We start from the raw sequence: 22,759 nt of genomic DNA, 5'->3' as shown, positions 1-22,759 counted from the left end.
CAAGTACTGAAATGTTAAAAATACTGTGCTCTCCCTATACTGCCGCAACGGAAATGTTAATCTGCTGCTTTGCCTATACTGCTTCTACGGAAATGTTACTGGGGCCTGTCTTACTGCTACTACTGAAATGTTACAAATACTGGGCTCTGCCCATACCATTTCTACGGAAATGTTACTGGGGTCTGTCTATACTGCTACTACTGAAATGTTAAAAATACTGTGTTCTCACTATACTGCTACTACTGAAATGTTAATCTGCTGCTTTGCCTATACTGCTTCTACGGAAATGTTACTGGGACCTGTCTATACTGCTACTACTGAAATGTTACTAATACCGTGCTCTGCCCATACTGCTTCTACGGAAATGTTACTGGGACCTGTCTGTACTGCTACTACTGAAATGTTACTAGTACCGTGCTCTGCCCATACGGCTTCTACGGAAATGTTACTGGGGCCTGTCTATACTGCTACTACTGAAATGTAACTAATACTGGGCTCTGCCCATACTGCTTCTAAGGAAATGTTACTGGGGCCTGTCTATACTGCTACTAATGAAATGTAACTAATACTTGGCTCTGCCCATACTTTTTCTACGGAAATGTTACTGGGGTCTGTCTATACTGCTACTATTGAAATGTTAAAAATACTGTGTTCTCACTATACTGCTACTACTGAAATGTTAATCTGCTGCTTTGCCTATACTGCTTCTACGTAAATGTTACTGGGGCCTGTCTGTACTGCTACTACTGAAATGTTTAAAAAACTGTGCTCTCCCTATACTGCTGCAACGGAAATGTTAATCTGCTGCTTTGCCTATACTGCTTCTACGGAAATGTTACTGGGACCTGTCTGTACTGCTACTACTGAAATGTTACTAATACCGTGCTCTGCCCATACTGCTTCTACGGAAATGTTACTGGGGTCTGTCTATACTGTTGCTACTGAAAGGTTACTGGGGTCTGTCCCTAATGCTGCCAATGAAATGTTACTGGTGTTTCTCCCTACTGTTACTACTGAACTGTTACCGGGGTCTGACAATACTTATACTACTGAAATGTTACAGGGGTCTGTCTGTACAGCTGCAAATGAAATGTTACTGGGGTCTGTCTATTCTGCTGCAAATGAAACGTTACTGGGGTTTGTCCCTACTGTTACTACTGAACTGTTACTGGGGTCTGTCTATACTTTTACTACTGAAATGTTACTGGGGTCTGTCTATACTGCTGCAAATGAAATGTTACTGAGGTCTGTCCCTACTGTTACTACTGAACTGTTATTGGAGTCTGTCTATACTTATACCACTGAAATGTTACTGGGGTATTTCCCTACTTTTACTACTGAAATGTTACTGGGGTCTGTCTATACAGCTGCAAATGAAATGTTACTGGGGTCTGTCTATACTGCTGCAAATGAAATGTTACTGTGGTCTGTCGCTACTGCTGCCAATGAAATGTTACTGGTGTCTACCCCTACTGTTGCTACTGAAATGCTACTGGGATCTGTCCCTACTGATGCTACTGAAATGTTACTTGGGCCTGTCTATACTGCTACAACTGAAACGTTACTAATACTGGGCTCTCCATATACTGCTGCTACGGAAATGTTAGGGTCTGTCCATAATCTTACCACTGAAATGTTACTAATTCTGGGGTCTGCCTAAACTGCTGCTACTGCTATGTTACAGGGTTGTGGAAACAGAGGCTTCCCAAAGACATGATGGCGTCGAGGCCGCGCTACTAGGTCCCAAGGCATGACAATTTTACAGTAACGCGGTTACTGGGAAGGTGCATATAACCACGGACACGTGGACAGGACACATACTGCCTCAAAACATCCCCCTCCTCCTCCCACAATGAAGACATTCTTGGCAAATGCTTTTGCAGTGGTCCGTCTGGTGGCAGTCCAAGAATTTCACCTTAAACGACACAATAAGAAAGCCCCCCACCACCCATCCCCACCACGGCCCACGTAATGCTGGCCACATTCGGAAAACCAACTAAATAAAACTGCGCTAATAGGTCCACACTCCACAACTTAATCCTGGCCACATTCCAAAAACCAACTAAATAAAACCGTGCTACTATGTCTACACTCCACAACTTCATCCTGGCCACATTTCGAAAACAAACTAAACAAAACCGCGGTAGTAGTCCGTTATCCCTAGCTGAAGCTTTCTGACGACTGGTAGAGCAATGGTGGCTTCCAATTTGTTGGTACTGCTAAGTCCAAAGATAAGCGTACAGCTGAGGTCAGAATACAGGTGACTATAGAACACAGCATCCCTGCAGGGCAAGGGACAGAGTAGCAGCAGGCACCGATCCTTGGTGGAAGCAGGCCAGCTGAGAACCACATACTCCCTGAATGATTTTGGACTGACCGATGATGAGGCCTTTACTTGTGATCATCTTTGGTAATTCCTAAGAAAGATCCGTGGTTGTAGCCAGAAACTTGGATTGGTATTTGCTAACACTTTGAAATGGACAATAGAAAACATATGAATAAAGCCTTTCCATATTTCAGCTTGAGTGCAGACTTTCAGTACCTTGAATATCCTTTTCATTGCAATCAAATGCCCCTCTCTTGTCTCAGAAAATACTAGCTTTTCCACATAGGTGTTGTCTATCTGTCTATACTCTTACTACTGAAATCCCACGAATACTGGGCTCTGCCTATACTGCTGTAACGGAAATGTTACAGGGGTCTGTCGATACTGTTACTACTGAAATGTAACTGATACTGGGCTCTGCCTATACTGCTGCTACTGAAATGTTACTGGGGTCCGTCTATACTATTACAACAGAAGTGTTAATAGGGTCTCCCTAGACTTCTGCAATATAACTGTTAGTGGGGTCAGCTTGTACCTTTGCTACAGGAGTATTACAGGGGTCTGTGCATACTATGGGTTGCACTAAGTGTTCCCATAGCGGTGTTCAACGTACATGGCCCAAAAAACCTAACCCAGACTGAATAGGGCATGCAGTGTGGGCCAAAGCCCGCCTGTATTTAATGTGACGTTAGCTCAGCTGTGCAGGGCACTGCAATGGGATTTATTTAAGTACCGCCGGTGGTTTCCAGGGAGCCACCCATGCTGTGGGTCCACACTGACTTCACATAAGGGAGTTGTACCTGCCTGTGTCTACTTATAAAAAAACCCAGTCTGACTGGGGCATGCAGTGTGGGCCGAAGGCAACCTGTATTTAATCTGACGTTAGCTCAGCTGTCCAGGGCACTGCAATGGGATTTGTTTATGTACCGCCAGCGGCTTCCTGGGACCCACCCATGCTGTGGGTGCACACGCAATTCACATAGGGGAGTTGTACCTGCCTGCGTCTACTTATAAAAAACCCCAGTCTGACTGGGACATGCAGTGTGGGCCGAAGCCCACCTGTATTTTATCTGACGTTAGCTCTGCTGTCCAGGGCACTGCAATGGGATTTATTTATGTACCGCCGGTGGCTTCCTGGGACCCACCCATGCTGTGGGTGCACACGCAATTTAAATAGGGGAGTTGTACCTGCCTGTGTCTACTTATAAAAAACCCCAGTCTGACTGGGGCATTTAGTGTGGGCCGAAGCCCACCTGTATTTAATCTGATGTTAGCTCTGCTGTGCAGGGCACTGCAATGGGATTTATTTAAGTACCGCCGGTGGGTTCCAGGGAGCCACCCATGCTGTGGGTCCACACGGACTTCACATAAGTGAGTTGTACCTGCCTGTGTGTATTTATAAAAAAAACCCAGTCTGACTGGGGCATGCAGTGTGGGCCAAAGCCCACCTGTATTTTATCTGACGTTAGCTCTGCTGTCCGGGGCACTGCAATGGGATTTATTTATGTACCGCCGGTGGGTTCCTGGGACCCACCTGTGCTGTGGGTGCACACGGAATTCCCAATGCGGAGTTGTACCTGCCTGTGACTATTTATAACAAAACCCCAGTCTGACTGGGGCATGCAGTGTGGGCCAAAGGCCACCTGTATTTAACCCCTTAACGACCGCCCCATCGGGAAACTACGTCCTCAGTAAGTGGGCTTTAATCCTAGAGGACGTAGTTTTATGCATCCTCTTTGGATTAATGCCCACTTGCCTGAGGACGTGACAGCTCCATGCCGTCGGTGCCCGCAGGTAGCCGACAGCATGGAGCTGTCATCCCAGGATGCGGGCAGTCCCCCCCGGTATTGCGATCGGCCGATCGCAAAAAAGTAAATAGCACGCGATCGCCGCTATCCATTGGATAGCGGCGATCGCGAAAAAGTTTTAAAAAGTTTTAAAAAAAGTAAAGTTTCACCTCCCCTCATGGATCGGATCCATGAGGGGAGGTGAAAATACTCACCTCTGGTCCTCTGCGATGTCCCGATGTCCTGGGACCCGAAGTGCCCGTCTGCGCATGCGCACCCGATGATTGACATCGGGCGCGTGCACAGAGGGGCTCGAGCCCCGGGAAATTTAAAATCCCTCTGCTCAAGGCTGCCATGTGTAGCCAGGAGAAATGTCACCAGGGACATGATCACTGTCATCCAATGGATGACAGTGATCATGTAAAGTAAAAAAAAAAGTGTAAAAAGTAAAAAAAAAAGTTTTAAAAATTTAAAAAAGCTTGCATTTCATCTCCCCCCATGGATCATATCTGTGAGGGAGGATGAAATGACGTACCTAAGGCCCACGGATTTATCCGCGGACCTTACCCCAGCTTCTGCGCACGCGCCTGTCGCCAAAGTGGCAGATGCATGCGCAAATGCTGTGGTAATTTAAAATCTCCCTGCTCCTGGCTACAAAACTGAGCCAAGAGCCCGGAGATTTCACGGGGGGCCGCGATGAGCGGTTCCTGATCACGTGTTCGCCGTTATCCAATGGATAATGGCGATCACGTAAAAGTAAAAAAAAAGGTGAAGGTTCATCTCCCCTCACCGATGCGATCGGTGAGAGGAGATGAAACTTTTTACCGGAGGCCTCCGTATTCGGACCCCGACGCGATCTTCCTCCGTGAACTTTCCCGGAATCTGCACATGCGACCGCCGGCAAAATACCAAACACATGCACAGGAGTCGGGGAGCCAAGGAAACTTAAAATCTCCTTGCTCCCAGCGACCATCGGTCGCCGTGAGCCTGGAGCAGTGACGGGTGGCCTCGTTGAGCGGTCCCCGGTTACGTGATAAAAAGGTAGCAATCTACCTTAGGCCGGTCTCACATGACCGGATAGGAATTACAGATTCCGCATGCGTCTGATCCGCGGTATTACGTAGATCAATCGCATTGGATTACACAATTCCGCTCACATTAGTGGGTTGGAATTGTGTAATCCACTCGCAGAAAAGAGAACGCAGCAGGTTCTATTTTACCGCGGCTATCCGCAGCATAGAGCCCATTGTGCTCCATGGTCGCGAATATACCCGCTGCCCATACGCAACTACATTGTATACGGGCTGCGGGTACCCGCGTCATCGCTAAGCGACGGTGCGGGAAATGCAAACAAAAAAAAAGTACTGCGCATGACCGCCTGTGTGAGTAGGCAGTTATGCGCAGTACATTACACGGCCGTACGCAGGGTCACAGCCGGGCTCACAGATGGGATCCGCTGCGGGCCTCCGCAAGCAGATTCCGCCTACGGCTGCGTGAGCCCGGCGTTATTCAGACCGCTACCTGTAATACGCAATTTACAAGAAGCCCCGGGAACGTTTGCCTTCATGCAGTTCAAGGAGCGCCTTGTTGAGCGTCTTCTGTGCGAGACCGCCGCACTTCATCAAGCTTACGGAGACTCACGGAACGCCACTTTTTACACCCCATACCCACCACTGAGGTCAAGAAATACTCCCAAAAAGCATGAGAGGAGGGGGGATACACGGTTTTATTGTCCCATGTACCCATCCCAACCAGCCTCCGTAATTACCCGTCTTTGGAAATACTACACATTATTACTTTTATCTAAGATTTAGGGAACGCCGAAAAGGGTGGGGAGTGTGTGGGGGCGGGGGGGGGGGTATTTTTTTAAGGTGTCAATTTTTATTCTGTACAAGTGGGCAATGGGGCCTGGAATTTATTCAGTTGTGCCCTGCAATCCAATGGGTGTTCCCTCCATTATGGGCCTAGCCATGTGTCCTGTAAGTAGATTAGGGCCACAATGGGTATGTTTTTGAACACGGGACAAATGGGGGTATCCATTTTGGGGTGAACGTCTTCATTCCTATGTACACTGTACAAAAAAAGTGACGAAATTGCCCAAAAAAATGAAAATTTTTCCTTCTGCTTTGCTTAGATTCATTCAAATACTGTGGGGTCAAAATACGCAGTACACCCCTAGATGAATTCCTTAAGGGGTCTAGTTTTTGAAATGGGGTCATTTGTGGGGGTTCTTTATCGTTTTGGCCGCTCAATGGCTCTATAAGTGGGCGATGGGGCCTGGAATTTATTCCGTTGTACCCTGAAATCCAACGGGTGCTCCTTCTATTATAGGCCTAGCCATGTGTCCTTTAAGTAGATTAGGGCCACAAGGGCTATGGTTCTGAACACGGGACAAACAGGGGTATCCATTTTGGGGTGAAAGTCTTCATTCATGTGTGTGCTGTACAAAAAAAACAGTTTTTAAATTGATACAACTGCCAAAAAAATGAAAATTGTAATTTTTTTCCTATTGCTTTGCTTTGATTTATTCAAAAATTGTAGGGTAAAAATACACAGTACACCCCTAGATAAATTCGTTAGGGGGTCTAGTTTTCAAAATGGGGTCAATTGTTGGGGTTCACTGTCGTTTTGGCCGCTCAAGGGCTCTACAAGTGTGCTATGGGGCCTAAATTACCTTCATGCTAAATTTCTGTTCTGAAAGCCACCGACTACTCCTTTCATTTTAGGCCCCATTGTGCATCCAGTCAAAAGATTAGGGCCACAATGGGTATGTCTCTGAACACGGGACAAACAGGGGTATCTATTTTGGGGTGCAAGTCTTCATTCATGTGTGTGCTGTACAAAAAAGCAGTTTTTAAAATGACAGAATTGCCAAAAAAAACGAAAATCACATTTTTTTCCTTTTGCTTTGCTTGAATTCATTCAAAAACTGTGGGGTCAAAATGGGCAGTACACCCCTAAATAAATTTGCTAATGGGTCTAGTTTTCAAAATGGGGTCATTTGTGGGGGTTCTCTTTGGTTTTGGCCACTCAAGAGCTCTACAAAGGTGCTATGGGGCCTAAAACGCCTTCTCGCAAAATTTATGTTCTGAAAGACACCGACTACTCCTTCCATTTTGTGTCCCATTGTGCATCCATACATAAGATTAGGGCCACAATGGGTATGTCTCTGAACACGGGAGAAACGGGGGTATCCATTTTGGGGTGTAAATCCTCATTTTCATGGGCACTATGGGAAAAAATATATCTTTAAAATGACATATTTGCAAAAATATGAAATTTTATTTTTTCTCCTCTAAATTTAATTAATTCCTGAAAAAAAACTGTAGGGTCAAAATACTCATGACACCCCTCAGTGGATACATTAAGGGGTGTAGTTTTTAAAATGGGGTCATTTGGGGGGGTATCTATTATTCTGACACTAATGAGCCTTTGCAAACTTGGCTTGGTGCAGGAAAACAAAGTGTTCCTCAAAATGCTGAAAAGTAATGTTAAATTTGTATGTCCTCTAAATGGTTAAAAAAACACAAAAGTTTTTCAAATGTGCATTCAGAATAAAGTAAACAGATGGAAATATATATCTTATAAAAAATTTGTACAGTATGTTTGGACATATTTGAGATATTACAGTTGAAAATGTGAAAAAATGACAATTTTTTCAAAATATTCCCAATTTTGGCGCTTTTAATAAATATACACAAATTATATCGGTCTCTTTTTACAACCAAAATGAAGTACAACATGTGGCGAAAAAACAATGTCATAATCACTTGGAGATGTAAAGCCTTTACGGAGTTATGCTATGTTGAACGATGCATGTCAGATTTCCAAAATTTGGGTCCGTCACTAAGGCGCAAACAGGCTTTGTCACTAAGGGGTTAATCTGACGCTAGCGCTACTATCCGGGGCAGTGCACTGGGACAAACTACAGGAGCAATACAGCACTAATGAGGTGTTCACAGCTGCGCTAGCATTGGAGTCTGCTCTAGGCCCACGATTGCTGAGGGTTTGGGCAGAGGCCTATGTCCTGGGTGCAGTGAAAGTCCGCTTCCTGCCTACGATTGCTGAAGCTGTGGGCAGAGGCATATGTCGTGGCCGCGGTGCAAGTCTGCCATGTTTAGCCGCTCAGATTTATTAATTGTTCATGTCTTGGGTTGCCTAGGACCCACCTATGCTGTTGGTGCCCACTTAGTTCCCATCGCGGTGTTTGACCTGTCTGGCACAAAGACACTGACTGACTTGGGTAGGGGGCAGAGTGCAGATGGCTTTCCCCTTGCGGTGTCGATTGAGCTATGCGACACCTTGACAGAATGAAAACTGTGTGGGCACATGGATTCCCTATTGCTATGCCCACATTTGCAGCTCCTGACGGAGGTAGCACAGGATTGGATTTCTCATCGCTTCTGTACAGCATTGTGGGCTATCGACCCACCCCTTTTAAAGAGGGTCGCTGCATGGCCCTGCCAACCCTCTACAGTGTGTGCCTTTGGTTCCTCCTCATGGCAGACGCACTTATAAATAGACATGAGGGTGGTGTGGCTATACAGCCAGCGTGTGGCATGAGGGCAGCTGAAGGCTGCGCAGGGACAATTTTGTGTGCGCTGCGGACGCAAGATCGTGTGGGGGGGTTGGGCAGCATGTAACCCAGGAGAAGAGGCAGGGGTGTGTCCCGCAGGCAGTGATTATGCTTAGTTGGAGGTAGTGTGGTGCTTAGCTAAAGTGTGCCTTGCTTATGAGGGTTTGTCCAAAGTAAAAATTGTTAGGGGGGGGGGGGCACTCTTGCCGCTATTGTGGCTTTATAGTGGGATCTGGGAACCTGAGATGCAGCCAAGCATGTTGCCCCTTGCCTGCCCTATCCGTTTCTCCGCTGTTTCCATCACTTTCTTGGGTTTTCCAGATTTTCACAAATGAAAACCTTAGCGGAGCATGGGTCATATACAAAAATTGCTCGAGTCGCCCATTGACTTCAATGGGGTTCGTTACTCGAAACAAACTCTCGAGCATCGCGGAAAGTTCGACTCGAGCAACGAGCACCCGAGCATTTTGGTGCTCGCTCATCTCTACTGAGCACCAATGCAGTGGGGGAAGGGGTACAAGAATCAGGACATACTAAAATATCTGTGCAACTGAGTTAGTTGTGGCCTGTCTGGACATTTAAAGCGTATGGATAATCCACAAGTCATTAAAAAGCAGTGCCAAAATAAAACTTGACAAGAAAATAAAAGACATATTAGACAATATGTACACAATTAGAAGACAAGTTTAATTCGAATTTATTAAGATGACTTAGGAAATTTATATAGAAGCTTTCATCATTATAAAAATCATTTACAAGTTTTTGGAATGTTACCATATTGTTAGGTCTGTGCTGAGCGTTAATGCAATACACCCAACACGGACATAGGGTGGTGTTCTCACTGGATAATAAACACCAGAATGTCCAACATATAACACAAAAAACCACCACCAAAGTCATATATATATATAAACAAATACACCAAATATATACATGGAAGGATAGGTGGCCCAGGTTTGGGATGTGGGGCCATTCTTATTGGGGTAATCACCACGCTTTAGGGTGGGTTCACACGAGCGTGTTTTGGTGCGTACTTAGGTGCATACATACATCCGCACCTAGGTACGAGCAAAAACACGCGTGAACACAGCTGCGTGCTTGTTGTCAATGGAGCCGTAGCTGCTGCCGGCGGCTCCATTGAAAACAATGCTCTGCCGGCCCCCTGCATTCTTTTTCATGGAAGGGCTTTACATATAAGCCCTTCCCTGAAAAAGAAACATTTTAGTGCAAAACAAACAAAAAAAAAAAACTTACTAGAGATGAGCGAGCACCAAAATGCTCGGGTGCTCGTTACTCGGGACGAAATTATCGCGATGCTCGAGGGTTCGTTTCGAGTAACGAACCCCATTGAAGTCAATGGGCGACCCGAGCATTTTTGTATTTCGCCGCTGCTCGCTCAGGTTTTCATGTGTGAAAATCTGGGCAATTCAAGAAAGTGATGGGAACGACACAGCAACGGATAGGGCAGGCGAGGGGCTACATGTTGGGCTGCATCTCAAGTTCACAGGTCCCACTATTAAGCCACAATAGCGGCAAGAGTGGGCCCCCCCCCCCTCCCAACAACTTTTACTTCTGAAAAGCCCTCATTAGCAATGCATACCTTAGCTAAGCACCACACTACCTCCAACAAAGCACAATCACTGCCTGCATGACACTCCGCTGCCACTTCTCCTGGGTTACATGCTGCCCAACCCCCCCGCACGACCCAGTGTCCACAGCGTACACCAAATTGTCACTGCCCAGCCTTCAGCTGCCCTCATGCTACGCCACCCTCATGTCTATTTATAAGTGTGTCTGCCAGAGGAAAAGCAGGCACACACTGCAGAGGGTTGGCATGGCTAGGCAGCGACCCCCCCATAAAAGGGGCGGGCCGATAGTCCACAATGCTGTACAGAAGCAATGAGAAATCCAATCCTGTGCCACCTCCATCTGGAGCTGCACATGTGGGCATAGCAATGGGGAATCTATGTGCCACACACTATTCATTCTGTCAAGGTGTCTGCATGCCCCAGTCAGATCGCAGTTTTTTATAAATAGTCACAGCCAGGTCCAACTCCGCAATGGGAATTATGTGTGCACCCACAGCATGGGTGGCTCCCTGGAACCCACCGGCGGTACATAAATATATCCCATTGCAGTGCCCTACTCAGCAGAGCTAATGTCAGATACAATACAGGTGGGCTTCGGCCCACACTGCATGCCCCAGTCAGACTGGTAATATGTACCTTAACAGTAACCTCGTTGGTGGTAATGTGGTGGTGAATGCGGACGTGGTAGTGCGGTTTTATGTAGTTGGTTTTCGGAATGTGGCCAGGATTAAGTGGGCCGTGGCGGGGGGATGGTGGTGGTGCTCTCTTGTTGTGTCGTTAAAGGTGAAATTCTTGGACTGCCACCAGACGGACCAATTCAAAGGTATTTGCCAAGAATGTTTTCATTGTTGGAGGAGGAGGGGGATGTTTTGGAGGCACTATGTGTCCTCTACACGTGTCCGTGGTTATATGCACCTTAACAGTAACAGCGTTGGTGGGAAATGGCCTCGCCCCCATCATGTCTTTGTGAAGCCTGTTTCCACACCCCAGTGACATACCATTAGCAGCGGTATAGGCAGAGCCCAGAATTATTAACATTTCAGCTGTAGCATTAGGGACAGGCCCCACTAACATATCACTAGCAGCAGTATAGGGGGAGCGCAGTCTTAGTTCCATTTCAGTAATAGTAGCACTCAAGACAGGCCCCAGTAACATTCCCATTGCAGCAGTTTAGGGAGATAACAGTCTCTTTCACATTTCAGTAGCTGCAGTATAGACAAGGCCCCAGTTACATTTATGTAGCTAAAGTGTAGGCCAACCCCACACACCTTTCTGTACCATGAGTGCAGGCGAAGAACATAGAAATTACTATGATTACACTGTAGGTGAGGGCCCAAAAAAATTGGTGTACCAACAGTAGTAATGTACCTCAGAAAAAATTGGCCATGCCCAACCAAGATGGCAGGTGAAACCCATTAATCGCTTTGGTTAATGTGGCTTAAGTGGTAACTAGGCTTGGAGGCAGCCCAGTTTAACGAAAAATTGGTTCAAGTTAAAGTTTCAACGCTTTTAAGAGCATTGAAACGTATAAAAATTGTTTAGAAAAATTATATGAGTGAGCCTTGTGGCCCTAAGAAAAATTGCCCGTTCGGCATGATTACGTGAGGTTTCAGGAGGAGGAGCAGGAGGAGGAGGAGGAATATTATACACAGATTGATGAAGCAGAAATGTCCCCGTTTTGGATGGTGAGAGAGAACGATGCTTCCATCCGCGGGTGCAGCCTACGTATTGCTTAGGTATCGCTGCTGTCCGCTGGTGGAGAAGAGAAGTCTGGGGAAATCCAGGCTTTGTTCATCTTGATGAGTGTAAGCCTGTCGGCACTGTCAGTTGACAGGTGGGTACGCTTATCTGTGATGATTCCCCCAGCCGCACTAAACACCCTCTCTGACAAGACGCTAACTGCAGGACAAGCAAGCACCTCCAGGGCATACAGCGCGAGTTCAGGCCACGTGTCCAGCTTCGACACCCAGTAGTTGTAGGTGGCAGAGGCGTCACGGAGGACGGTCGTGCGATCGGCTACGTACTCCCTCACCATCCTTTTACAGTGCTCCCGGCGACTCAGCCTTGACTGGGGAGCGGTGACACAGTCTTGCTGGGGAGCCATAAAGCTGTCCAGGGCCTTAAAGACTGTTGCACTGCCTGTGCTGTACATGCTGCTCGATCTCCGCACCTCCCCTGCTACCTGGCCCTCGGAACTGCGCCTTCTGCCACTAGCGCTGTCGGATGGGAATTTTACCATCAGCTTGTCCGCCAGGGTCCTGTGGTATAGCAACACTCTCGAACCCCTTTCCTCTTCGGGAATGAGAGTGGAAAGGTTCTCCTTATACCGTGGGTCGAGCAGTGTGTACAGCCAGTATCCGTAGTGGCCAGAATGCGTGCAACGCGAGGGTCACGAGAAAGGCATCCTAACATGAAGTCAGCCATGTGTGCCAGGGTACCTGTACGCAACACATGGCTGTCTTCACTAGGAAGATCACTTTCAGGATCCTCCTCCTCCTCCTCCTCCTCCTCAGGCCATACACGCTGAAAGGATGACAGGCAAGCAGCATGGGTACCGTCAGCAGTGGGCCAAGCTGTCTCTTCCCCCGCCTCCTCATCCTCCTCATGCTCCTCCTCCTCCTCCTCAACGCGCTGAGATATAGACAGGAGGGTGCTCTGACTATCCAGCGACATACTGTCTTCCCCCGCCTCCGTTTCCGAGCGCAAAGCATCTGCCTTTATGCTTTGCAGGGAACTTCTCAAGAGGCATAGCAGAGGAATGGTGACGCTAATGATTGCAGCATCGCCGCTCACCACCTGGGTAGACTCCTCAAACTTTCCAAGGACCTGGCAGATGCTTGCCAACCAGGCCCACTCTTCTGAAAATAATTGAGGAGGCTGATTCCCACTGCGCCGCCCATGTTGGAGTTGGTATTCCACTATAGCTCTATGCTGCTCATAGAGCCTGGCCAACATGTGGAGCGTAGAGTTCCACCGTGTGGGCACGTCGCACAGCAGTCGGTGCACTGGCAGATTAAACCGATGTTGCAGGGTGCGCAGGGTGGCAGCGTCCGTGTGGGACTTGCGGAAATGTGCGCAGAGCCGGCGCACCTTTACGAGCAGGTCTGACAAGCGTGGGTAGCTTTTCAGAAAGCGCTGAACCACCAAATTAAAGACGTGGGCCAGGCATGGCACGTGCGTGAGGCTGCCGAGCTGCAGAGCCGCCACCAGGTTACGCCCGTTGTCACACACGACCATGCCCGGTTGGAGGCTCAGCGGCGCAAGCCAACGGTCGGTCTGCTCTGTTGGACCCCGCAGCAGTTCGTGGGCCGTGTGCCTCTTATCTCCTAAGCTGAGTAGTTTCAGCACGGCCTGCTGACGCTTGCCCACCGCTGTGCTGCCACGCCGCGCGACACCGACTGCTGGCGACGTCCTGCTGCTGCTGACACATCTAGATTGCGAGACAGAGGTTGCGGAGTAGGAGGAGGAGGAGGAGGGTGCTTTAGTGGAGGAAGCGTACACCGCCGCAGATACCACCACCGAGCTGGGGCCCGCAATTCTGGGGGTGGGTAGGACGTGAGCGGTCCCAGGCTCTGACTCTGTCCCAGCCTCCACTAAATTCACCCAATGTGCCGTCAGGGAGATGTAGTGGCCCTGCCCGCCTGTGCTTGTCCACATGTCCGTTGTTAAGTGGACCTTGGCAGTAATCGCGTTGGTGAGGGCGCGTACAATGTTGCGGGAGACATGGTCGTGCAGGGCTGGGACGGCACATCGGGAAAAGTAGTGGCGACTGGGAACTGAGTAGCGCGGGGCCGCCGCCGCCATCATACTTTTGAAGGACTCCGTTTCAACAACCCTATACGGCAGCATCTCAAGGCTGATAAATTTGGCTATGTGGACGGTTAACGCTTGAGCGTGCGGGTGCGTGGCGGCGTACTTGTGCTTGCGCTCCAACACTTGCGCTAGCGAAGGCTGGACGGTGCGGTGCGAGACATTGGTGGATTGGGCCGAGGACAGCGGAGGTGAGGGTGTGGGTGCAGGCCAGGAGACGGTAGTGCCTGTGTCCTCAGAGCGGGGTTGGATCTCAGTGGCAGGTTGGGGCACAGGGGGAGAGGCAGCGGTGCAAACCGGAGGCGGTGAATGGCCTTCGTCCCACCTTGTGGGGTGCTTGGCCATCATATGTCTGCGCATGCTGGTGGTGGTGAGGCTGTTGGTGGTGGCTCCCCGGCTGATCTTGGCGCGACAAAGGTTGCACACCACTGTTCGTCGGTCGTCAGGCGTCTCTGTGAAAAACTGCCAGACCTTAGAGCACCTTGGCCTCTGCAGGGTGGCATGGCGCGAGGGTGCGCTTTGGGAAACAGTTGGTGGTTTATTCGGTCTGGCCCTGCCTCTACCCCTGGCCACCGCACTGCCTCTTGCAACCTGCCCTGCTGCTGCCCTTGCCTCCCCCTCTGAAGACCTGTCCTGAGTAGGCGTTGCAAACCAGGTGGGGTCAGTCACCTCATCGTCCTGCTGCTCTTCCTCAGAATCCTCTGTGTGCTCCTCCCTCGGACTTACTGCCCTTACTACTACCTCACCGATAGACAACTGTGTCTCATCGTCATCGGCCTCCTCACCCACTGAAAGGTCTTGAGACAGTTGCCGGAAGTCCCCAGCCTCATCCCCCGGACCCCGGGAACTTTCCAATGGTTGGGCATCAGTGACGATAAACTCCTCTGGTGGGAGAGGAACCACTGCTGCCCAATCTGAGCAGGGGCCCGAGAACAGTTCCTGGGAGTCTTCCCGCTCCTGAGCATGTGTCATTGTAGTGGAGTGAGGAGGCTGGGAGGAAGGAGGAGCAGCAGACAGAGGATTCGGATTTGCAGCAGTGGACGGCGCAGAACTGTGGGTGGACGATAGGTTGCTCGAAGCACTTTCTGCCTTCCACGACAGGACCTGCTCACACTGCTCATTTTCTAATAAAGGTCTCCCGCATGGACCCATTAATTGTGCGATGAATGTGGGGATGCCAGAAACGTGCCTCTCTCCTAATCGCGCAGCAGTCGGCTGCGATACACCTGGATCAGGAGTTCGGCCTCTGCCCACACCCTCACTTGCGCCTCCGCGTCCTCGGCCGCGTCCACGTCCTCTAGGCCTACCCCTACCCCTCAGCATGCTGTATTACCAGTGATTTGATTTCCCAGCCAGGAAATAAATTGGCGCAAGCCTGCTGTTAAACTTAGCTGGCTGCGTATGATTTTTGTTTAAGTTCTCCACCCAGTACACACGTACCCAGAACGCTGAGGACTGTCAGAGGCAGGCCAAATAGAATTTTTGCCCTTTTTTTTTTAAAGGAAAGGCCCACTGACTATATTCAATCAATAATAAATGTGTTGTGGCCCTGCAGTGTGTCACAGAACTGCAGTCTTGCACTGTTACTAACTGCAGCAGAGCGGTGATTTCCCAGCCAGGAAATAAATTGGCGCAAGCCTGCCGGCCAAATAGAACTTTTTGCCCTTTTTTTTTAAAGGAAAGGCCCACTGACTATATTCAATCAATAATAAATGTGTTGTGGCCCTGCAGTGTGTCACAGAACTGCAGTCTTGCACTGTTATTAACTGCAGCAGAGCGGTGATATCCCAGCCCGGAAATAAATTGGCGCAAGCCTGCAGGCCAAATAGAACTTTTTGCCCTTTTTTTTTTAAAGGAAAGGCCCACTGACTATATTCAATCAATAATAAATGTGTTGTGGCCCTGCAGTGTGTCACAGAACTGCAGTCTTGCACTGTTATTAACTGCAGCAGAGCGGTGATTTCCCAGCCAGGAAATAAATTGGTGCAAGCCTGCAGGCCAAATAGAACTTTTTGCCCTTTTTTTTTTAAAGGAAAGGCCCACTGACTATATTCAATCAATAATAAATGTGTTGTGGCCCTGCAGTGTGTCACAGAACTGCAGTCTTGCACTGTTATTAACTGCAGCAGAGCGGTGATTTCCCAGCCAGGAAATAAATTGGCGCAAGCCTGCAGGCCAAATAGAACTTTTTGCCCTTTTTTTTTTAAAGGAAAGGCCCACTGACTATATTCAATCAATAATAAATGTGTTGTGGCCCTGCAGTGTGTCACAGAACTGCAGTCTTGCACTGTTATTAACTGCAGCAGAGCGGTGATTTCCCAGCCAGGAAATAAATTGGCGCAAGCCTGCTGTTAAACTTAGCTGGCTGCGTATGATTGTTTTTACGTTCTCCACCCAGCACACACGTACCCAGAACGCTGAGGACTGTCAGAGGCAGGCCAAATAGAATTTTTGCCCTTTTTTTTAAAGGAAAGGCCCACTGACTATATTCAATCAATAATAAATGTGTTGTGGCCCTGCAGTGTGTCACAGAACTGCAGTCTTGCACTGTTATTAACTGCAGCAGAGCAGTGATTTCCCAGCCAATTAATAAATTGGCGCAAGCCTGCTGTTAAACTTAGCTGGCTGCGTATGATTTTTGTTTAAGTTCTCCACCCAGTACACACGTACCCAGAACGCTGAGGACTGTCAGAGGCAGGCCAAATAGAATTTTTGCCCTTTTTTTTTTAAAGGAAAGGCCCACTGACTATATTCAATCAATAATAAATGTGTTGTGGCCCTGCAGTGTGTCACAGAACTGCAGTCTTGCACTGTTATTAACTGCAGCAGAGCGGTGATTTCCCAGCCCGGAAATAAATTGGCGCAAGCCTGCAGGCCAAATAGAACTTTTTGCCCTTTTTTTTTAAAGGAAAGGCCCACTGACTATATTCAATCAATAATAAATGTGTTGTGGCCCTGCAGTGTGTCACAGAACTGCAGTCTTGCACTGTTATTAACTGCAGCAGAGCGGTGATTTCCCAGCCAGGAAATAAATTGGCGCAAGCCTGCAGGCCAAATAGAACTTTTTGCCCTTTTTTTTTTAAAGGAAAGGCCCACTGACTATATTCAATCAATAATAAATGTGTTGTGGCCCTGCAGTGTGTCACAGAACTGCAGTCTTGCACTGTTATTAACTGCAGCAGAGCGGTGATTTCCCAGCCAGGAAATAAATTGGCGCAAGCCTGCTGTTAAACTTAGCTGGCTGCGTATGATTGTTTTTACGTTCTCCACCCAGCACACACGTACCCAGAACGCTGAGGACTGTCAGAGGCAGGCCAAATAGAATTTTTGCCCTTTTTTTTAAAGGAAAGGCCCACTGACTATATTCAATCAATAATAAATGTGTTGTGGCCCTGCAGTGTGTCACAGAACTGCAGTCTTGCACTGTTATTAACTGCAGCAGAGCGGTGATTTCCCAGCCAGGAAATAAATTGGCGCAAGCCTGCTGTTAAACTTAGCTGGCTGCGTTTGCTTTTTTTTACGTTCTCCACCCAGCACACACGTACCCAGAACGCTGAGGACTGTCAGAGGCAGGCCAAATAGAACTTTTTGCCCTTTTTTTTTAAAGGAAAGGCCCACTGACTATATTCAATAAATAAAATATGTCTTCTGGCCCTGCCTACACAATTCTGTCCCTGTAGTATTACTGCAGGGCGCAATGCTCTGCACGGCCGATTTGGAAAAAAAAATGTGCAACACTGCTAACAGCAGCCTCCACAGTACTGCACACGGTTAGATGTGGCCCTAAGAAGGACCGTTGGGGTTCTTGAGGCCTACTCTAACTCCTAACACTCTCCCTGCCTAACCACCACTTCTGTCCCTGTAGTATTACTGCAGGGCGCAATGCTCTGCACGGCCGATATAGCAAAAAAAAAAAAAATGTGCACCACTGCAAAAGACAGCCTCCACAGTACTGCACACGCTTAGATGTGGCCCTAAGAAGGACCGTTGGGGTTCTTGAAGCCTACACTAACTCCTAACACTCTCCCTACAGCAGCTCCAACACGATACCACTGTCCCTGTTCTCTGTCACAACGCATCTGAGGCGAGCCGCGGGAGGGGCCGATTTTTATACTCGGGTGACACCTGATCTCCCCAGCCACTCACTGCAGGGGGGTGGTATAGGGCTGGAACATCACAGGGGGAAGTTGTAATGCCTTCCCTGTCTTTCAATTGGCAAGAAAAGCGCGCTAACGTCTCAGAGATGAAAGTGAAAGTAACCCGAACATCGCGTGGTACTCGTTACGAGTAACGAGCATCCCGAACACCCTAATATTCGCCCGAGCATCAAGCTCGGACGAGTACGTTCGCTCATCTCTAAAACTTACCCCTCTGCCACTGCTGTGACCCCCGCAGGCATGAAGAACACATCTGCGCATGCGGCAGATGTTTCCTTCACCCCTGCTAGTTAAAAGAATCCCTGCTGCTACATCTGCCACATCTGTGGCAGATGCAGCAAAGGGAATTCTTCAATTTTCCACCGCAGCTGTCACGCATGACAGCTGCGGTAGAGAATCCTGCTGCTGGCATCCCGTCTATGGCTTTTCAGGGAAGGGCTTCATAAGCGTTGACTTCTGCCGCTGTCCCCGACTCTCAGCTATCAGCAGCCGGGGATTTATAATCCCCACCTGCTGATTGCTCTAATTGTGATTAGCTGAAGTGCTTCAGCCAATCACAGTCAGAGCTACCAGCAGGCGGGGATTTTAAATCCCCGGCTGCTGATAGCTCAGCAGCGCTACAGAGCCGGAGACAGCAACAGAAGTCAACGCTGAGCCCCAGCAGCTGTTAATGGCTTTTCAGGGAAGGACTTCATAAGTAGTGTAAAAAAAAATTTACTTACCTGTCTGCCGCTGCTGTGTCCCCCGCAGAGGAATTCTTTAATTCTCTATCACAGCTGTCACACATGTCACCTGCGGTAGAGGATTCTGCTGCCGGCAATTGATTTCAGGGAAGGGCTTTGAATATAAGCCCTTCCCTGAAAATCAGGTAAAAGTGGTTTAAAAAAGCAAAAAAATAGATACTCACCTCTCTTCAGCTGCTGGGGCACGCGTCTTCTCCTGCTGTCCCCTGCACTGTGGTGCTGATCTATCAGCAGGCGGGGATTTAAAATCCCCGCCTGCTGAAAGAGCTGAATGTGATTGGCTGAGGTGCTCAGCCAATCACAGGCAGCTCTCAACTGTCATTCATTTAAAATCCCGCCTGCTGAAAGAGCTGAATGTTTCTCTTCTTCTGGCTGTTAGGGCTAGATTTCATCTTATATATTTGTTATATATAAACAAATACACCAGCTGCCTATTTCAGGTATAATGACTGCATCCTAAAGGCTACAGACCACATCCACTTCACCAGCATAAAATGAACAATCGGCACCCTTCATAAGCTGGAATATATGAACCCCCACCGTAGAAGATTTGCCAACCAGGAAAAGCATGAACACCTAAGGGAGTTTCCACATATGACTCCCAATGAACCTTTTGCAATGACGGGGAGACCCTTAGGGATAACAGACATATGACCCTACAGTGACCCTACCAGTATACCTCCACATTGCAGCTGTTATGCCACCACCATGTCACAGCTGTCGCGCCGCGAGACATATTAGATGTAAACAGAAGATAGATGCAATGCATTCTAAAGCTAATCTATAATAAAATTCTTTACATAAAATAATATTTTACTTTTTAACATTCCATTTGTATTTTTTTCATTTTAGAAATTTGGCTTAAATGTTTTTGAAAAAGTACATTTCAATATTATCTTCTGTAATGCTTTTTGGTCGTTTTCTCAAATAGGTTATATTGAATATGATTCTGAGACAACATAAACTACATGTGTTACTGCACTGTTATTTTCCTATTTATTCATTTTATTTTAATTTTAACTACTAACATTTTAACTGCATTTTTTACATCATTATTCCTTACACTATACATGAAAGGGTTTACTAAGGGTGCAATAATAGTATACATGAGGGACAAAAACTTCTCCTCATTCATACCATAACTTGACCTTGGTCTCAAGTACATTATACTACCTGACCCATAGAACATAGATACAACTATCAAGTGGGAGGTACAAGTCGAGAAAGCTTTTGTCCTCATCCCTGCAGAATGGTGCTTGATAATTGTCCAGATTATGTTTGCATATGAAATTACTGTCAATATAAAAGGTCCTAGAACAATAATGAAAGTGAGTATAAGCATGATAATTTCATTGAACTGTGTTTTAGTACATGCCAGACTCATTAATGGTGGGATATCACAGTAAAAATTATTGATTCTATTGGAGTTACAGAATGGTAATGAAAATATGAGTGTGGTTTGTAGGATGCCAACTATTGTCCCAGCGAACCAAGAACCAATAACCAGCATGATGCAAATGACCCTCTTCATAATATTATTATATAGCAAGGGATGGCATATGGCATTATATCGATCATATGCCATGGCTGCCAGCATACAACATTCTGCACTGCCCATTAATAGCAAAATGCACATTTGCAGGGCATATCCATAGAAAGTGATAGTTTTGTGTTGAGACAGAAGATTGATCAGCATTTTGGGAACTGTACTTGACAGATAACATATTTCTAACAAAGAGAAATTGGCAAGAAAGAAATACATAGGAGTGTGAAGATTTGAGCTGAATCTATACAAAAGAATTATAAACATATGAGCCAGCAGTGAAATGTTAAAGGTGCAGAAAAAGACTGTGAGGAGGACATACTGGACTTGGAGGACATCAGAAAATCCAACAAGAATGAATTCATGTAGTCTTGTAAAGTTTCTTCTTTCCATTTTGATTGTATCAACAATGACAAAAAAGTGTACCTATAAAATAATAACTATGTTTAGAGAACATCATAGGTTCATTTAACAAAGATTAACGCTACAAGAAGACAAATGCAATTTAGCCTGAAGTTTTTGTGGAATTTAACAGGATGACAAAATTTACATACAATGCATTCAGACAGTCTTCAGGCCCTTTCACTTTTCTTTTACATTTGGTCATATCGTGGCCTTGTGCAAAAAGTGAAAAACAGAATGTTCAACACCCTTGCAAATTTAAAAGAAAATAAAAAACTAACATTGGCATAAGTGTATAGACCCTGTACTCAGTCCTTAGTTGAAGCACCTTTGACAATGATTACAGCCTCCAGTCTTCTTGGGTATGATGTATACACACCTGGAATTGTGAATTTCTGTAATTCTTCTCTGCAAACACTCTTAAGCCCTGTTAGGTTGAACAAGGATTGTCTGTAAATCCCATTTTAAGGTCTCTCCAGAGATAGCTCAGTCTGGGCAAAAATGAGACAACTTGGTCTAGGCATAAACATGTGCAGCTGGGCAAAGAACAAGACTGGGGGTACTAGCTGATTGTAGACTTAACTGGAGCAATCCATGCCAGTTAGCTGCTGAAAAGGCAAATAAAGTTTTTGGGTGCATTAAAAGAGGTATAGGGGCGATCAGATTTTCATTAAAAAATATCTCTGTACTTTGCTTCATTCAGTTTTCCATCTACTCGAACCAGTCCCCCTGTCACTGCCACTATGCTTCACTGTAGGGATGGTATTGGGCAGGTAACTAGCAGCTCCTGGTTTTCTCCAGATATAATGCTTAGAATTGAGGCTAAAAAAGGTTACATTTTGGTTTCATCAGATTTCAAAATCTGTTTCTCAAGGTCAGAGAGTCTTTAGGTGCTTTTTTGCAAGCTCTAGGTAGTCTTTTGTGTGTATTTTATGAAGCAGAGGCTTCTTTCTGGCTGCTCTGTCATAAAGCCCAGATTAATGCAGTGATGGCTGACCTTCTAGAAGTTTCTCCCATCTGCACACAATATTCTAGAGGCTCAGTCAGAGTGACCATTAGGTTCTTAGGGACCTTTCTTATCAAGGTACCGTCTACACTGATTATTTAGTTTGGTGGGTTTGCCAGCTCTAGGTAGAGTTGTGGTTGTTCCCGACTTTTTTTTAAATATAATTTATTGAGACTACTACAATGTTTCCCTGAAAATAAGACATACCCTGAAAGTAAGACATAGCATGATTTTCCAGAATTTTTGAGGATGCAAAATGATTTTTCAGGCTTTTTGAGGATGCTTGAAATATAAGCCCTACTCCAAAATTAAGCCCTGCTAACAGTTACTTAAAAAAGTAAATTTAAATAGTGTCCAGGCAGCTATACATGTAAAAAAGCTAAACCTTTTTTAACAAAAATTAATATAAGACATTGTCTTATTTTCGGGGAAACACGGTATGTTCTTGGAAACTTTCAGAGCAGCATAACTTTTTGGAGGTTTCTTCAGATCCGTGCCTCCACAAAATTCTGTCTCTGAGCTTTAGAGGCAGTTCTTTCCTCCTCATTGGCTCTGCTATGCATTGCAAGCTGTGAGACCTTATACAGACAACAGAATTGCTTTTAAAATTGTGTCCAATCAACTGAGTTTACCACAGGGGAACTTCAATGAAAGTGTAGAAACATCTTAAAGATCATTGAGTGAAATGTGAGGTCCCCAGAGCTAAGTTGCAAGTGTCATAAAAAGGGTCTGAACATGTTAATGCAAAATGTTACTTATATTTTTTTAAAATGCATAAAAATTTTGAATATTCTATGTTCACTTTGTCATTATGAGGTAC

General features: G+C 46.7%; 1 protein-coding gene across 1 annotated transcript; it reads right to left on the bottom strand.

Moving 5' to 3' along the window:
* Positions 1–19,988: 19,988 nt before the first annotated feature.
* Positions 19,989–20,924, bottom strand: LOC136633540 (olfactory receptor 5V1-like). Its single transcript, XM_066609300.1, has one exon. The coding sequence runs from the start codon at positions 20,922–20,924 to the stop codon at positions 19,989–19,991; it is 936 nt and encodes a 311-aa protein (XP_066465397.1).
* Between the last annotated feature and the right edge of the window lie 1,835 nt (positions 20,925–22,759).

The sequence above is a fragment of the Eleutherodactylus coqui genome, chromosome 6, assembly GCF_035609145.1.
Source record: "Eleutherodactylus coqui strain aEleCoq1 chromosome 6, aEleCoq1.hap1, whole genome shotgun sequence".
Taxonomy (NCBI): Eukaryota; Metazoa; Chordata; class Amphibia; order Anura; family Eleutherodactylidae; genus Eleutherodactylus; species Eleutherodactylus coqui.
Note: the sequence above shows the minus strand (reverse complement) of the source record. Positions and strands in the feature narration are given on the sequence as shown.